This window comes from Fulmarus glacialis, unplaced genomic scaffold (genome assembly GCF_000690835.1).
Source record: "Fulmarus glacialis isolate BGI_N327 unplaced genomic scaffold, ASM69083v1 scaffold41916, whole genome shotgun sequence".
NCBI classification, from domain to species: Eukaryota; Metazoa; Chordata; class Aves; order Procellariiformes; family Procellariidae; genus Fulmarus; species Fulmarus glacialis.
Genome location: NW_009220763.1, coordinates 6,180 through 25,939, shown reverse-complemented (window position 1 = coordinate 25,939; position 19,760 = coordinate 6,180). Strand labels below are relative to the sequence as shown.

Sequence of the window (19,760 nt, the reverse complement as noted above, 5' to 3'; positions counted from 1 at the left end):
AATAACGCTGCTGTTCCCTTGCAAAGCAATTTACAGTGCTTTTATCACCATAAATCTCCTGTAATATTTTAAGCCTGTAACAGAAATCTGATTAATCAAAAACACTTGTTATAATCAAAAGCACTTTTGTGATGGAAAACCAAAAGCACATTCCGTTAGCAAAATACGTGTTAAAAAAACATGTTTTAGAATTGCACCCTGTATTTTGGAAACAATGGCCAAACTGATATGCCATCATATTCCCATCTGTTGCGTAACTAAATTTATCTTTCACTTGTAACTATTTTTATTTCCTAATTCAGGAGGTTTCCAAAACTTCAGTCAGAAAAGACTTATATATGATTAATCCTTCATTATTGCAATTTTAATCTAAAATAAGGTTATTTTGCAGCATACCTATCAACTCAAATATGATTGTCTGAGTTTTATAGTCTGGTTAATATATGCAGTCTTTATTTCAGCATGGCTCAGTTGAAATCACTTAGCAGCTATTTGAAAACACTTATATATGTCTACTGTCACAGAAACAACAACAACTTACAAATATCTTTGACATGGGAAGGTGGAATAAACACCATAGAAGTTGACATAAGAGAAATAAGAGGCACAATATTTAAAATGACATCTTCATTTATAGTTTCTAGAATGAAATGCCAAATTTACTTTCTTAATTTCATTTTAAAATAAAAAAAAAACTAGGAAACAGCCAACCAACAACTGAACACAGGAAAAAAGGATTATATTTACTGATTAGTATTTCAATTTAGCTTCTCCTGTAATTTTTCCTGATCACTTCAATAATATGAAATCTATTCTCCAGTCATGCCTGCAAAATGAATTAGGTTAAGCTACATTTCATAAAGTAAACAAGTTATTTGGATATTCTTACAAATAGACATTATAGTTTTGAACTGAACTACTCATGACATTGCTTAATACTTACAGCAGCTTCTACAATATCATTTCTACCTAAGCAAGGCATGGAGAAAACACATTAAAATAAAATGTAAAATTCTGAAAAACTGAAACAACTGTACTTCCCAACAGTAAATGTAACCAACATCTGTTGCAGAAACTGCTTGGCACTTGTACAGTTTTGTGAAGGATTTTTGTTGTAGATAAATATTTTTCTACAATTCCTATTACATACCACTCAAGTTAGACATTTTCTTTAATTATACTCTTAGGGGTCTTTTCATATCCATTAAAGAAAGGTAATTTGTTGCCTAAAAGAATGCATACATACTTCTAAATTTCAACTGTGATTCATCTGTCTTCTGACACATAGAAAAGCAAGGAAATACCATAATTAATGGACTTAGTTCTGCAAAAATGTCTAATAAAACTCTCAATGTTCAACACATTATTTTTATTAAATCCTTAAATATGCTTTTTTTGAAATAAGGAATGGTCTTATGATTCAGCGTTTTACTTTCATTTCACATCTCAATAATGTGGACAACAGCACAGCAAATCCTTTAGGAAGGCAAGAAATTTCCATTTTAACATTGGCAAAATTGACCGAATAAGGCTCCCACTTTGCATACACAGCAAGCACAGGACATCATTTTTTCAGGGACAAAGTAACAACTTTGTGACATTCTCCTTCAGTTTTTTACAATTTTGTTTTCCACTATTCTTAAGTAAAGAATTTCAAAGACATACACTGAGATCTTGATAGAGGGTTTTTTCCCCTGAAAATATGCATAAGCTCTGCACATTTAACAAAATTCTTGTATTCAGCATTTCACACAGACTCAAAGTAGCAATCAAAACTTGTTTGCTATGATAACACACAGAAAGATTTTTTTTAAAGAGCATGCAGCAGAAACATATTTAAATGCTATTGTAAGCATATAAAGATCTACTCCTCTACTGAGATATCAGGCAATTGGTAACAATGGATGAGGAGAAAATGAGGGCACTGCCAATAAAAGAGAGGAAATGCTAACGCTAAATACACAAAAGATTCAGTTCAGGCCCAAAAGTCTACCCACATGGGCTCAACTGCAAAATGGAGAGTTACATGTATACTTTGCTGTAAAGCAAACTAACTGGCATTGTACTCACTATTCTTATGAAACCAGACAAGGAACATTTCTTACATGATATTTATAATCAAAATCCTCAATTAACTTTAAATCAAATCCGGCCATTTTAAGAGGAAAAAAGTAGTAAAATAAAAAATACTTAAATCATGTGAAAAAAGCATTTCCGTTGATGGAAATTGTAATCTGCATTGCTCTATGAAAAAAGTAAAAATCAAAACACCTTGGGTATATTTGGATGAATAAAGTGAAACCAGTTGTGTCTCAGGAAGGCTTAGGAATACATGCTTTGCTTTTACATTGCACAATAGACTAGAAGAAATTAATAAACTGATATATAAAACCACGTATTACATTTCCTTAAATATTCATTACTTCTTCCTAAAACTGTTTTCAGACAAACAAGACCTAGAACTTGTAATTCTATCCCTGCATCATTTCAGTTTACCTTTTATGTACCTTGATATACTAAATCCAAATTGCTCCCCCCCTGCCCAGCACGGAGTCTTGGAGGAAAGGACCAACAATTTAATAAAACATTTTATAGCGTAGCTTACACAGTTCTGTTATTCTCCTCCTCTGATACGAAAAACATCACTCTACTCCAGTCACATTTACACTTCTCCTCCTTAATACATAAGCTTAACTTTTTATCCTCTATTTCTCTTGGCTAAGAAAGGAGGCATAAATAGCAATAAAGCAGTACAGAAAGAACATAAAACTATACTGTACAAATAGCAGTTATCCTACAGATCAGTAAGTTTTGCATTGAATTGAATTGGCATTCTTCAGAAAGATCGTATTTTAGGCAAAGAAGTGCATCTAAGAAAGCAACAAGTTTAAATACAAAGTAGCAACACGGTAAGGTGCTGAAACAGTTTTCACTCTGCTGTATCTGCTGTAATAAAAAACACCACTCACGGAGCAAACAGGAGATTTCACATACAATCTTTAATAGGAAGAGTCCTTTAAATGACATTTATGAACAGAATGACACAACCAAATTTTAACTTCTTCCTACAACTTCAGAAGAATAAGTGGAGCTTCTCATGAAGAATCAGTAACTTTAAGCATTTCCTCAAAAGTATATGACTTGATAGGAATGTAGTAAGATGAATTTTTCAGAAACTTAAGAGCAAAAGGTAAAATGAATAGAACAATTATATAATTTACTATGTGATAGCTACTAATTAGACAAAGACATTACTCCTTAAACAAAAAAAATCAGAACAAGTTAAGGACTTCAGAACAGGAATTGCAACTCTGCCTTCACATCAGTACATAGCAGTTCAGGAAAAAAGCTTTTACATAAAAGACAACCTATGGCTGCAATCTATTGCTTTAAGCAGTTGCAAAGAATGGAGTAATGGGGTAGTGCAAGATTAAAACTAATAGCAAATAAAAAACGAAGCTAAACAAAAAATCACTGTCCCAGCAGCTTGTGATAAGGGTAGTTTAAAAACATCTTTTCGCTCTCAAGCAAAATATGGTGAAAGCAGGAGAACTGTTTGTATCCAAGTATTACTTGTCTGTTTTCCAGAACAAGTAAGCCTGTATTGAGCGCATTGGACAAAGTTCTTAGGGGATGGGACTGTTCTTCGTCTGCGTACTTACAGCAGAGTAACTGAGGCCAGTCCTTAACTAGGATGTCAGGGTAATAAGTAATACTGGGTCAGTGGTGTGCAGATAGTAAATACAAACAGGCAAGATGCTGCCATGTTAACATACCTCTTGTATGGAGCGAGCTGCTGGCTTGTCTTGATGATTGGCCAGTATTAAAAACGGCAAAGTACATAACTGTGGGTGCTGGAGAGCAGAATGCAGTTCATTCCTAGCAGTTTCTAGATCATCTTCAGAGGAGGCACTGTCTAATACAAATATTACCCCTTGGGATCCTTGGTAGTAACGACTCCAGTATTTCCTGATATTGTCAGCCCCTTTCAAGACAATAATAAGAACTAATTAAAACAAGAATAATTAAACAGATTTAACATTTTTAACTGAAGATAACCCTTCTACTTAGAACAATCAAAGCAACGGACTGAATTTTCTCTCCTAAATAATCATTGAAAGAATAAAACGGAAAAAAGCAACCGTAAATCCAACATACACACAAAATTTCAAATTAACATTGTTTAAATAAGGAAGGAATTTGACTCAATGCAGTCTTCATCCCTGAAAATTTCTGCTCCATTAATGAGTACTGGCAGAACTACCATGCTTCCAGTGCCACACAGCCTAATCCTATACCTTCTCACTGAAATACCTGAAATACACTGAAAAACCTCCGCCCATTGTTTTTTACTTAACCCTGTAGCTCCTAGCCGTAACCTGTAGCTTCTGTCACAGTAGTGGCTCATTTCTGAGCATGATAAGGTCTTTCAGTTCATCTCCAAACCATGAGGCAAACACTTCATAATTGGGGAAAAAAGGTGTCAGGAAAGCCTATTAAAGTAATTAGACACTTAATAAGGAGAATGGTGATACAACAGACAGTTGAACAGTGAATGAGGAGCTATGGTGACAACATGCAAAGGCATTCATTTCAACTACTTTTGCTCCATCAGCCACACTAAGGATTCTGGAGGAGCCCAACAGTAGACACAAGTGACTGTACAGGCTTATATGCCGCAGTAATTTTTAGGACACAGTTCAGCAGCACTCAGCCATCTCAACAGAAGCCAAGCAATAAGGTTATCTACAGAAAGCTTTTGTCTCCCCCGGAGAGCAGCATATGTTGTAACACTGAGGTAGGAAAAAAAAATTGTATTTGACAGCTGTCAAACTATCTAAACTATGACTTGGATATGGGCTATTCTTTGTATGTCTGAATCTGGCACTACACTCATGGGGACTAACACTAAAAAGTGAACAGCAGCAGCAATACTTTAGTAGAAAACTTGACATGTCTGCAAGACAGTGTTTTGCAGAAATGTGCTGAAAGTATCCTTAACAGACACTTTTCTTACTTTGAGATAGGGAGAAGTGAACTTTAATGTAGGCACAGATACCAAGTGCTGATAATAATAAAACTCCATTTTTTAGTGAAACAAAACTACACAAAAATTCTGATGAACATGTAGGCACAAAATGAGAATTTAATGCAACACAATTACTATAACATTGATATGATACTTAAAATATTCACTTAATTTATATGTTGTGCAACAGAAAAGACAGTCACTAAAGGTGAAGAAATAAAGATCTAAAAAGGAATTTACACCATATACTTTAGGCATCCAATTCAAAGTAATCAAAACTTGCCCCATGGAGTTACTGTCTTCTCTGTACCGTCCACACTGGAACCTTAAGCACTCCGTTCCTGTATTCTGCACCTAGCACAATTTAGGTGGCTAACGAATGTTGTGAACACACACTTTTTCCTACAGAGAATATTGAAGTCATACTGAACAGTTTTTTTCTGCAAGAAATTTAAAGAGTTGATTACTCAAAGGTAAACGGTCATGGGATTTAGTCAAGACCTTGCTTAATTTCTCTATTAATTTAACCAGACTCAAAGTAACAATGCACAAATAGCACAAGTGTTTCATTTATTTTATCGTCAACTTCTGAAGATCAACATTACTTATACAGAAGAGGGATTGCACTGAAAGCTAATTCTATGTTTCTGTACCACCAGAATATCTATCAATTGTACTTGTAAAGAATTTCATAGCATCTGTTTGATGTCCCAGCCTTTCCAAACAGCTGTCTATGTCAGAACCAAGTACAGAGAGTTGCCAGAGGGACACTATTTACATAACCACACACAGCAGTGTCGCAGGCATCTGAAGTATCACATTACTTTAAAAACTGGTAGAGAATCATTTTCAATGAACTGAAAGGCCAACACCATGATCAGCTCTTTGAAGGTCTTTTTTTTTTCCTAGCAACATAACATCTGTCTTATTTACTCTAAGCTTCAGCCAGCTACTTTTCAATCACGTCGCTGCCAGACCCTGAGTCTTATCTTTTAACCATACTATTTCTAAAGAGAAAAATCGTGTGGTGAACTGCAGAGCATTTGACCTCTTGTATCCAGGCACATGGAAGAAAGCAGCTCACGGATCCCTACATGGGACACTAGAACCAGAAAAGCAGTATGCTGATTTGTTAACCCTACGGTCCTGTCTTTTTGGTTCAGGTTCTTTAGCTGCTCAACTTTGTTTTTCTACATCAACCGTCCCAAAAGAAACACCACCAAAGTGTAGAAGTCCTTTTCTGTCCAGTCCTGGCCAGTCATCATGGCATAGCTGTAAGAAACAGCTAATAATGTCCAACAAAACTTGGTATTTCCTTCGGGATCTTCCATTAGAATAATGACATGCTCTGAACTTGCTTACACTTCAATTCTGAGGAAATCACAGCCTGAGGTTTAAGAATAAAAAAATTTGCAGTAAGCAGACAAGAAAAAAGACTGAGAAAGTCTGTACCTTGGGGTACCATTTTAACTCATTTTTCTGGTATATATGCACTTGAAAAATAATTCTTGGCATCAATAAGCTATCAGCAACTGGAAATCACAATTTCTACAACACAAATAAGCTTATATTCTTTTGCCTTAACTCTTCATATCCAGAGATCATAACCTGCTCTCAGCTTCTTTCTCCAGAGCATTAGGTAGTATGTTGTGGAGTTATCCTCGGCAGAAAACACTGGCCTGTGAATAGCAATCCAGTCATCGCACTTTACGGCATGACAAATTCAATCTTATAGAGCAAGCAGTTATTTTTAAAGGTGCAATTTAGCGCAGACTATCCTATGAATTATTATTATCCATCTATTCCAAAGGTTTCTAAGACAGGGAAATTCAAAGTCTGAGTTCTTCAGCAATCCAGAGTGTAATATGCATCCATTAAACATCCTCAGGCTCTCAGAGACCGCTGAGATAAAAACAGAAACTTAACTGGTACCCAAAATGTCAAACAATAGTAACACACAAGATAAGGATATAGGTTTGTCAGCCTAATATCATGTGTTTCTCTAACAGCTTTGCAGGCACGTGGCTGTTTCTTCAACCACTTTATGCCTAAACTAAGATAAAAAAAAGAAAAAGAAAAAGAAAGTAACTCAGGTAAAAATCTCCAAAACATCAGAAAAACATAACAACAATTCACATTAGACCTAGGGAACGCGCTATGCAAAAGGTTCACTAAAACGTGACATTCAGTGTAGTATTTCCCTCAGACACAGGCAAGAGCCACGACTCATGCCTAGCCGTATGATTTGTTTCCCTCCGCAATTAACCCACGGGAGTGGGTTGAGTCCTGTGAGGTGACTAAAACATCCCAATTACAAATAAATGTGGGGAGAGAGAAACACACTACAACACAATCACATTACTTATTAGAGAAGAAAAGATAGTATTCAGTCAAACATAGGCTTGAATTACTTTATATTCTATAGGACAGGTTTAACTATAGGACAGGTTTATTCAACTAACTGTTCAAAATTTTAGAACATTTTCATTTGTGATTTTTTAAATATCAAATACATAAATTCTTTTTGATTATCAGCCAGGGGTATAGTGTGTCCATATTAACACCATTTATGATTTGTATCAGTGCCAATAGTACCCTCTCAAATGCCCCTTGGAAGCTGGGGGAGGAGTCTGGGAGTTACATGCCGTTTAATACACATCCAAAACAAGTTGCACAATTATGCACTCCTGTAAATATCATGCAAAATGCAGAACTGCAAATCTTCCTTTCAACTATGAATACTTCTGTTTACATCTTCATTCACAGCAGTTTGAGGCTACCTTCAATTCCCTCCTTTTCAGTACTTTTAGGAGAACAGAACATAGCGTTACAGAAAAAACCACTGAAAGCAATTTAAAGGTGTCAAATTTGTTACTTGTCAAACTTGCAGCAAACGTCCATCGAGAGCACAATGAATGTCACACAGCCCTTGCTTCAAGATAGTCTAGCCCGCACATGAAAGCTCTTGTTCACCTCAAAATACATCACGGCTCCGGAGAAGTTATAGTCTCAAATCCAGGGAAGAACTTTTTCTCCTTCCCACCAAAATCAGTTAACCTGGGGCCATGGAAGAATGCAGGCTGCAACCAGTTTTTCTACCACTTTAAATATAACATCCACTCACCTGAAAAAAAGACACCTACCTATTTTGAAGGTTTTATAGTTGATTAAAAAATGATATAGATAATTCCTCTACTGATATTAAACAGGCCGTTTCTAATTAGCAAAAAGGTGAAAAGATGCCAAGGAATATGTCCACTGCGCCACAAAACCTTTTTGCATGAAAGACTGGCTCATGGGTAGGGGAGTAAGAAGGAAGGGAAAGGAAAAAGAAATCTCTTGTCCATTCTTGCAAATTTTTAAATACACCCTACCTTCCCGCCCCAAGAAAACCTTAAGAAAAGAATTTTGAAATAACTGTTTCTAAATCTATGTAGGGTTTTTAACTTCACTTCCCATCATTTCCTCACAAGGAAAACTGACATGTTTTCTTAGGTAATCAGGATGATGCCTGAAATCTTAGAAATCTTAACACATTTTTAAGAGACGTGGCTGCTCCTAATCTATCTCAGGCATACTCTCTATTTAGGTCTCCCAGTACTCCCCTTGAAGAAATACAGCATACAGACTTTTTTTGTTGTTTTTTTGTTTTGTTTTTTTAACACTAGCTATTTTTCAACCTATTAGCTCCCTTTTATTACAAATAAAGTTATAAATCCTTTCTAAGATACCTGCTTTGTATGTACATGCAGTTTGTCCACACTGACAGACACATCCACACACAGATGATACAGAAGCTTCCCACAGGAGTAATGTCAGTCACCATTCGATGGCTATTTTGTATTGCTACTGCTTATTGCTAAGCGGCAATACAGATGCTAAACCAAAACCTTCCCCAAGATTCAAAAGTCCCAGGACTTTTGCTTCCCAGGGTTTAAGACCAAGTGATCATAGCCTGCTTTCTCTAGCCTTTCAGGCAGTGTACTTCTGCAATCATACACAAAGCATGGAAGCAGGAAATTGGCAGGTTTTTTTCCTGAAAGAGGAACATTTTGAGATTGCTAGAACAGCTCCATTAACTGCAGCAATTCAACAACAATCTGAATAAACAGCCTAAAAGAAAAAAGCCAAAAAATGTTGAGGAATAAATTTTCTCCCTTTATATTAAATATATACAAAAGATCAGAAATACATTTAAGTTTACTGTGCTTACTTTTCTTTTTCTTATCAAACTGAAGTTTATGTAAGCCGCCTCCATCATCTCTTGTCTGCCGTCCAGGTTTCCCCTGTGAGATTAATCTGGAAGTCAAGTGTTCAGTATTTTCCCTCTTAGCTAAGTTAGGTGCCGTCTCCGACTTTGAATCTCAGTCTACTCTCATATTTAAAACTGTTAGAACAACATTTAGGTTGCAAGCACTTGCAAGTTTTAAAAACACCGTATTTACACTTGCCTGCAGAAAGTCAATTCGATCTACTTAGGCATGTGTATTTCACTACCATCTTAAAATAAAACACACCAATTTGAAACAAAAATCTCCTGTTCTAGTCAGGAACGTAAAGTTAATTTTGAAAGTTCATTAAAAAATCTTACAGATTATTTCAAAAGGAAGACAAGAAAATATGTGCCCTGCAATATGCTCTGACGTTTATTTAAGCCTGAAGTCTGAAGCCACTAAACTGGACTTCATGTATGACAGCCATTCTCAAAATCACCCCTGCTGCTTCTTTTTTTTTTTTTTTTTTTTAAGTTTTTTGTTTGTGGGGTTTTTTTTGTTTCTTTTTTAAAGGCATAAACACACAGTAAGTCCTCCAGGGCTAGCAAAGAATGGTTGGCAACAAGAAAATCATCTGCTAGTTCCCTCTCTACCCATTACCCCACCTCTGCCCTTCTTCCACCTCTGCTGGAGGACTCAATAACAGCCAGGATCTCAGAACCAGTGGCACAACTCCCCAGGCTGACGACTGCTGCTAGCACCCAGCAAGGCTCAGATGTACCCTCCTCCTCTAAGCTGCAGTCACACCTTTGGTAACAGTGCAGGTAATCTCAAATAATGCTCAAAACGCATCTTTCTCTATGGCACTTAAGACTAGCAAGCATATAAAGAAAGCAGCAAGTCTAACACAGCTGTGTATTTCTGTCTGTCTAGCCCTTCTGCTGACTGGCTCACAAAAGTTTAAATCTGCTTTAGCCTTTGAAAGGATCAAGGCCTTTTCTGTCTAGAATCAAAACTAAAACCTTTGTTTTTTTGTTTGGGGGGGAGTTCATAAAATGTAGGTATCATTTCTGATGCTAAATTAGGCTGCTATACTCTACCCTTTGATTCAGCCTGAAGAAAATGGAGTTGCAAGTCCAAGAGGAGACAGAGGCTCTTTAGCAAACCAAAGGTTCTATTTTTCTCTCCACAAAACATCCCATCAACAAAAACAACCAGCCCCCCTCCCCACAAAAAACGTAACTAGGAAATTCTGTGTTTTGCTTATCGCATTGTACTTAGCTTTGATAGGCGTTGCTTGCATAGCTCCTACTTGGTTTGAGTAAGATAGGAAGCGGGTTGTCTATTCGCACTGTAAAAAGCTAATTGTAGAAAAAGAACAGTATTTCCAAAGATCAGCCGAAAGATCGCTAATGCTGAATCCTTACCAGAGCTTCCTCAGCACTCACGTTAATGAGGTCTGTAAGCAGATGTAAATGATCTCTCTTATCTATGAAATGAGGAAACTATGTGACAGAGCCTCGGCTTAGGCACCATTTAAACAGCAGGCTGAGTATGACTGATAGCAAACAGATCTAACTTTAATGCTTTCGGAAGCCGAATGTCTCTGTGCAACTCACAGCTTGGACAGCTCATCAGGGTCATCTAAAAATTTCATCTGCTAAGACATTCTGTAAACTGTTAGATGCAGCTATGTCGCAGACGGCATTGCATGCACTCCACAACCAGATTTTGTAGAGGTGTCAATTGCCTTTTAGTCAAATACAGTACGGAGATTTTATTGCTTTGTGTCAGTTCATCCCTGTGAAGATGACTTAGGCTGGCATTTACTTGTGGGATCGGTTTTCTGATGACTAACTAGATGAAATTTTAGCTGCTCTTGCAGGCTATGTTGCTAGAAGGGTGTTCAGTACTCCCCTCTACCTCCATAGAGCAAAGGAAGGTTTCCCGTAACTATTCAAATTTTAAATTCTAATTAATAGCTCAACATTATTTTCTCCCTCCTCCCTCATTTTTTCACTAGGCAGATACTACCTGCCAACTGTTGCCATCTTCTCCAGGGGTTCATATTTTCCATTCAACTTGCATTGCGTGACAGGGTGACTCCCCCTCCTACTCTCTCTTCTTCTGCTCTTTACTTCCAAATTAAGGCAAAATACGCATGCTTTGTTTAACCAATCCTATTTAAACTTATTTGTTCTCAAGCTCTCACCTATACAATTAATTTAGTTGGCCTAAGAGTGTGAATTTATGACTTTGGTCGTGAAGCTTAAGAAGGAACAGCAGTGGGGAGGACAGTTCTCATGTCTCTTTTCCTGGGCATGCTCAACCAACTGGAGACTTGAGCATTCCTGATATTAACCACTCCGCTCTTGCTAAGCACTTAACACATACTGTCTTATGTGAAGTTTCAAAGATGACTACACAACATGTTGATTCTCTATGCTTGTAAAAACGGCCTTTGGGTGGATTACAAAAACGTAACACAAACACATGACAATATACTTTAGTACATAAAACGGAGAATGTAACTAAGCCCTATAACATGTTGTTAGTATTTTTAAACTTGGTAAGAAGAAAAAGAGCTGTTCACATCCAGAACCACCCTTTTAAATTTGACCAGGCTCAGTATTTTGCATCTCACCAGTAGTTTCTAAGCTTGCATTTACAAAATAGCAAACTACATTATAAAACAGAATAAGTTATTCTAAAAAAACCCTGTAAATTATCAGTTGACCCCCAGAATGGACCTCTAATCTTGATTTAGGCCTGAATAAATATCTATGTCACAACAGACACCACAACTTCGTATTCTGACAGCATTACAACAGCAAATGACTGAATAAACACACTAAATAAATGGTGGTTTCAGGCACTATGTCTCCAGGCTGGAATTTGTTAGAACCTTCCTATTGCCTTTGCACCTTCATTATCTGTCTTGAGAACAAACCTCAGCATTCAGCATTCCAAACTCCTTTCAGCAAAACACTGTTAGAACCTTCTGAACAACAAACATCATCATCTGCCTTATTTTTCCAGTCTTTACCCACTCTCCTGTATGTTCATCGTACACAATTTCATCCTTAGTTCCCACCAGAGATTGCTGCACCGTAACAGGAAATCATCAAATTTGTAATTTCTTTCTGTACCATTACTCAGCTGAGTTGCAAAATACAGGTATTTTTCCAGTTATACTGGTAAGAGTACATTCTGAAAGAATATAGACTAGGGCACAGCACATCTTCACAGTAATCTAAATTACACACATTAATTTATGAACTAAATTTTTTGAAAGAAAATGGTAATTTTTAAAAATTTCTTAGGGAACAGGAAGGGATTATCAGTATATCAAAATAGAAACTTAGAGAATGGTCAGTTCATTTGTTCAGTGAATAAAGCAAGACCTCTTTTTCAAGTAATTCAGGCAGGCCTATGTTGGATATATTTATGCTTACTTATTCAGGATCAAATTCAATGTTTTTAAACAAAACATTTAACATTTATGAAATAATCAGAAATAGGATTTTGTAAAAATATTCTAGTATCATGGACTTCAAAGAAAAATTTCTGCAAAAAGAGCATGGAGCAAAAACTTTGCTCCATGTCCCTAATCCTAAAGGCTTATGAAGAGATAATCATACCAGGAAGAGACAAAAGAAGAGAGACTGTTTTCTGTATGTTTTGCCTGAAAATTTACTATCCCTACAGAAATGAAGAAACAAAACCTGGCTTCATTAGCACCTCCAGAAGGCAACCAGCACAGTAAAAATTAGCATCATCTTCAACCTCGAGGAAGAATACTGCTTCAACCAAACAAAAAGGATACTACACAGTCAGCATCTGTTTCACATAACTGCTTGGCTGCTGAATATAAGAACCTTAAACAGTATGACTTCTGCTAAAGTTTTTTAAATACCGGCTGTTAATACGTTGCTGTATGAAGACATAGGAAGCTTTCAGTTACCTAAACCTAAAAGACAATTTTAAAACAGAGCATCAAAAATTAAAACTATATAGAACTTCACCCTTTGAATAGCATGCAACAACGGACAGTGATTGTTAAAAACAGATGCCTTCCTACCTTCCTCTAAGTTTTCAAGATCAAACATGTACACCAGATCTGTGTACTACAGTAAAGAGAACTTAGATAACAATACCATAACAACTGAAGGCAAAAACCAGGAATAAGAACGAAAACATGGGCTCCTCTTCAACACCAGAAGCAGAAATTCCAAAATAAAATTTAGCAGTGATTAAATATATAAGATGCTTTGCTTTATTTTCATACAGCAGCAAGAGAGAAACCATGCATACTCCAGAAAGCTCAGGCTTTACCTTCATCAAATAGGAACACATCTCTCAACTAGAAGATTAAACGCTGACCACCAGCTTTTGGAAGAAAAACAAACTTTTGGAAGCTTGCCTTAGCTCCATTACCTAGGCAATGAAAAGCTATCAGAATTAGCATTTTTCTCCAGTATCTCACAGAAAAAACAGATGATACCATTTCTAAGTACAGACATGTAAACACCCATAGTTGAAGGGAAAAGAAATAAAAAGGTGAAGTAAAAAAATTCTGACAATCCTTCTGTCTTTGGGAAGAGATATATGGGTGAAAAAACCCAAATCAAATATTCTGGATTACTTCAGGACATCCTGTCATGAGACATCAAAGCACTCCACTGAGATAAGGTTTCTCATAACACACATACCTGCATAAAATAGAAGTTGTATCATCAGAAAAGGTTAAGGAAGAAACTTTAATGAGGATCTGCTCTAGAACACTCAGATTCAATTCTTGATGCAAAAACTGCATTTATCTATACGAATTGTATATTTCATAGAATGCATAAACTGGGCTGCAAATGATTTACCCTATTTCAAAAAAAATCCAAAAAGTGACCTAAGTGCACATGATGCAGACAAAACGCTCAAGCAGAACCAACACGATCCCTGTGGAGAGGTCCTTTTACCAAAGAAAACTTCTGCTTCTTTTACAGGATACACGCTCAAACAAGAACATGTATGTTTAAATCCGTGGACCAATGGTAGTAACGATGAAATGCTATCCTTTTAATATGTGCTTATCTCAAAGCCTTCCGGAAACAGTTTCAGATAAGACAACCATCATGAAACTTGATTTGATCTTATAAAACTTCCTTCAAGAACGAAGTTCACTTCTACCCCAGAGCATTTAAGAGAGGTTTCAACCTTGCTGAAACTCTAATGAAAATCCTCAAGAGTCATTCTACTATATTTAGATACATAATAAAGAAGATCTACAGAAATTCTAGAATATAAAGAACATCTATGTGTTTTTTTAATTAGAAGAACATTAGATGAAATTAGACTCCACAAGAACTCTCATTAAGAGAGTGTATTCTTTATTTTAACAGCGCTACCTCTTCATCACTTAAGACTCAGGGTCAGAATTGGGCAGCCAAATTGCTTGCCAGTATACAGACAATGAAAAAAACACAACCATAAAACAACCATCTTTCCAAAGCCCAACAAATCCAACAAGAGAATAGACCTCGAAGAATATAACTCACTGGAAGTTGGCTGCCTTTGTAACGCTTCCAGTGGTGCAGCAAATGTATTGGTTTTGCCAAATGTTCACAGTTACCTGAGCCAGTGCTTGTAAGTAAAAGCTTATACATAAAATAAACACAGGGAACACACTTCCTTAAGCTGCCACATGAGCCATACTACAATTACACTCCAGTTTGTATTTCTGTATAACTTAACCATTGCAATCCAAGAAATTACATTAAGGAAATACACCACACTTATCCGCCTTACGCTCCTCCTGCTTTTTACTTTTTGTTCTTTGTAGTCAGCATTTGTACAATTTTTCTCAACTTTATCTGCTGTGGTGAAACACAGTTTTTAAATTCCAGCCACACTGATTTATCATTTTTAAATTTAAAACAACTAACAGATAAGATTTAGACACTGCATATTTTTATAATCAAATGAATAAATGCTATACCTCCAAGTTCTTTTACGTTCAAGATGGCATTCTGGAATGGCACCGCTTTTATACTAAAACCTAAGAACAGAAATAAATAGTATTAATAAGTTATTTGTTAAAAAGGCCATTTGAAATCAATTGCATATATTCAGAAAAGACTACTTTTTTTCATCAAGAACCAAGATTTTGCATGTGAAATTGTTTCAATACGACGTTTAAAAATATCAGCTGGCGGGGGAGAGATAAATTAGTATGAGCAAGGAAATTTGCAATGATACTACTAAATAGCCAGCGCACACAACATTCAGCAAAAAACTTCCATCCAGGCCATCCACCATTTGGTAAGGGGTTAGTACAGAATATACCTTCATAAAACCACCTTTTAATGCATCTGGAACTAAAGTTTAGATTTCAGACTACCAGCAGTATGAAGTGATCCTCCTGCAAACTTAAGCAGACATGGAAGACAATGTGCAATTCAAATCAGTGTTTTCGTACATTTAAACTTCACAGATTTTGGTTACACCTACAGTATTAATCCTGTCTGTAAATGTTATTAACATAAAGATCCTTTTACAGACCTAACTGGCATGTATTAAAATGGTTACAAGCACACTAGAAGCATCTATGAATCCTCTATTAGCCTGTTATATGCTTAAAACCAAAAAACTTTTAAAAAGTGTGATGTTTTCCCTTAATGGAAAGTTTAGTCAGCCAAGAGAAAGGCAATGTGAAAGGCTATATACAATATACTAATACATATTAAATTCTGCATGTTTAGTGCATACATACATGTAAGCGTATATAATACTTTATATAGGAAAAATGATGTCTGCTCTTTCAGCATAAAATGTCCAGATAGACATTAAATTTATTTCCATCTAGCACAAGCAGTTTCAACATGATTACACACTTCTGAACTGAGTAAAGAAGTTTTGAAAAAATGTGTTTCACTCTAAGTTTATTAGCTATCATTTAACAGAAACAAGATTGTTTTTTCTCCCAGATCAGACCAATAAGATATTCCAGTACTCCAACCATGGTCAGTGCTAGATGCAGTAGAGGAAAGTGCAAGAAAATGTAAAGGGAATAATTATGAAATATTTTTATTGTTGTTGTCTTAAAACAAATCCTAAACTCTTCCTAGAAAGGAGGAAAAACTGGAATGGACCTGAGTGGTGGTGATGAGAAAAGCAAAAATACACGTTATAGCTTGAAAACTGAGTGGAGAAGTTGTCACATTGTATTCTTGGATTCTCAACAGTATTTTCTGATATAGCACAGATATGGTACATATGGGTAGATTTATTATGAACTGAATAGCCTAGATATGCATCATTTTGGTTTGGATGCTGCCTCGTTTCCTCCAGAGTCCATCTTTATTCCTTAGGTTGCCTAACTAAATAATGGTATTTTGTTGCAACTCTCTAGAAACCTGTAAGAAATTTAATTTTAAAATTAATCATATTTTCATTATTTCCTTTGATAGATGTATACTGCTGTTTACATTGCTGTTACTGTTTCTTTCAGGGTCTAAAGTGTTAAAGTATAATTTGCACTAATTCCAGGAGAACTCTAAAGATAAAGTTCAGGAGAGGGGAAAAAAAGAAAAAAAAAGGCTGAATTACTCTACAATTTCCTTCTAACTTTTTGAGTTAGGCACTGACACCTTCTTCATACAATGAAGTGGCAGATCTCTAATACTCCCAATAACACCGCTGTGAAGGCAATGGGTTAATTATTCATCGCAGAAAAAAATCACAGTGTTTTCTTGTACCTTTTTTACTTTGTTTACTTACAGTTGTATTAAATAACCTTATGATCTTGTAATTTAAACAAAGATACACTGAAAAACTGTTAGGGTTGCTAAGGGACAATCATAAAATTCAAGCCCATGAACCACAGCTACAGTCTAAAGCCATGTAACTATAAACACAAGTTACTCGCACAACACTCACTATCTGTTCTCCCAGCAAATCAACGTTAGTAAATTGCTGCGGCCACACAACCAGACTTCTTCCATCTCTATGACCTAATCTGTCCTTTCTTTGCAGCCAGGTATTCCTTTTTCTCACTCCACATATTTGTTTCTGTTTTTGCTGGTGCTGTTTTGTTTTTTGGTTTTGTTTGTTTGTTTGTTTGGGGGGGAGTGGTGATGTCATCAAAATACTCTTTTCAGTATTAGGGATTCTGGTTCATCTATATCAGCATGCATATTCGAATTTTTTGGACTTAAGATACCTTTTAGCTGTGGCCGTTGTGTCTGGTTTTATGTATCTTCTCAATGCCACTGAAACTTTTTGTAAATTGATTCTCTGATCTCAGTCCGCCCTTATGTTCTGGTTTCAGCTGGGAGAGAGTTAAATTTCGTCCTAGTGCTGTGGTTTGGGTTTAGTATGAGAAGAATGTTGATAACACACTGATGTTTTCATTGTTGCTAAGTTCCCTGTCAAGGACAGCTTCCATGTCCTACCAAGCAGAGTCTGGGAGCAGGGAGCATAGCCGGGACAGCTGGCCCAGCTGGCCAACGGGGTATTCCATACCATCTGATGTCATGCTCAGTATATGAATGGTAGGCGTGTTCCAGGAAGTAGCGATCGCTACTTGGTTATCGGTCAGCGCGGGTGGTGAGCAATTGCATTGTGCATCACTCATTTTGTATATTCTATTATTATCATCATTATTAGTAGTAGTAGTATTAGTATTATCATTATTATTATTATTGTTATTATTATTATCCCTTTTCTGTTCTATTAAACTGTCTTTATCTCAACCCACAAGTTTTTCTCACTCTTACCTTTCCGATTCTCTCCCTGTCCCACAGCAGGGGCCGGGGGGGGAGGAGAGGGGGAGTGAGTGAGCAGCTGCGTGGGGTTTGGCTGTGTCCCGAGTTAAACCACACCACCTTACTACATAAACAAATCTCTTTGCTCATCTAAAAAGAAAGGACTATCACCAGAAGTAAACATTTCCATTACATTTATTCTTTTGGTTGCTAGCATATACCATAAGGCAGTACTGACCAAGTATGAGAAGAAATAAATCCCCACTTAAGTTTCAGAGCATCACTGTCCCATTTATTTTGTAGCACATCCTCCTCTTCTCTGTCCATATTACAAGACTGCTTAAAAACCAGAAGTAAAAAGAGAAGAAAGAAACCTTCTCATGTGTGTCTACACTACACTGTTTCCAATGGTTCTACTTCATTACACCACAATGTATGTTTTGATTTTCAGTACGTTCCAAATTGTATGTTTTCGTGGATATTCCATAATATATGACCAGACACTGAAAGAATAACTAATGGTAGCTTCAAAGCAATCCATTAGGTACTTTCAAAAGCAAGATAACTAAGCTGAAGTTCCCTACCACCTTTGCTGTATGTTTCAAAAGTTATGTTTGGGCAACATTACAGCGCACCATGAAATAAAGGCAGCATCCTACCTGTGGTAGACACTATATTCTCCGGGCTTTCACTGCAAAGCTGTGACAGAAGACTTGTCTTGCCAGAACCAGTGAGGCCTATGCAAACCAAGTCATATTCAGGTCGTGGTGGCGGCGGTCCCTTGCAGCAAAGTGCTCTAAAACACTGCCAGAGTAAGGAAAAACAAACAAAACAAAAACAAAAGGAAGAAGTTACTTTTTTTTTGTAAATTATTCAACCAGGTTGTAAAAATCAAATTTATAAATTTAAAGGCATTGGAGAGAAGCAAATTATTATTCCAACTTACTATTTTGACAAAATCAACACTTAATAGACTGAGACCACCTCAACTAAAATCTAGAACAGCTTTATAAGAAAACATAAGTATACCTGTTAACTTTTCACCTAAACCTCACAGAGCTGGATTGAGGAAAGTGACACTCATTTCCTAAATAGCATGACCAGCGCACATACAGCGAGATAGGCATGTGCCCTACTCAACTCTGCGGCTGGGCTTGCATGAGTTTGCTTCCTGTGATAATTTCATACAATACCTAGTGTGAACATCAGCGCAGCTCCCGAGCAGCTGCTGGCCAGGCTCTACCTGTTGTCACTGGAAAGAGTCGGAGAACTTTGCTCCACTGATGTCCTTCCTGGGCTTGCTTTGTCATGTGTTTTACCTTACAGTATCAGCTGTTAAAGAGTACAGCTTGTAAAGAAATAAATTTTGCTGGACATAGTTCTAGTCATAAATATGCAGATCTCTCACTTTCCCTGGAGAAGTATAAATTAATCACAATATAAAGAATAAAAAACTCTTACACAAAGCCAGCTTTAGAGTTCTGCTCATGTCTCTTGAACAGTATTCCCAAATTAGGGCAAGCTTATCCGAAAGGTCCTTTAAGCCCTTACTAAGGTTTATCAGACCTTTCTTTATACGTAATATGGAAAATTTTTATGTAAAAATCTAAAAATGTATCATTCTGGGAAAGGTGGGAAGTGTTTATTTAAGGTATGGGGTGCAATTACCCGCTGATGTCCAATATACAAAAATACCTTTTCCCCCAATGTCTGCCACCTTCATATCAGAGGAATACATCTGCTATAACAAGGAAGGGA

At 36.5% G+C, this 19,760-nt stretch overlaps 1 protein-coding gene across 1 annotated transcript; it reads right to left on the bottom strand.

The window, feature by feature from the left end:
* Positions 1 to 3,776: 3,776 nt before the first annotated feature.
* ARL15 (ADP-ribosylation factor-like 15) lies at positions 3,777 to 18,806 on the bottom strand (the record flags this gene model as incomplete). The annotated part of the gene is made up of 3 exons (XM_009580871.1): positions 3,777 to 3,985; positions 15,236 to 15,295; positions 18,662 to 18,806. Coding segments are annotated over 3 exons (414 nt in total), but the record flags the coding sequence as incomplete, so codon positions are not given.
* Positions 18,807 to 19,760: the final 954 nt, after the last annotated feature.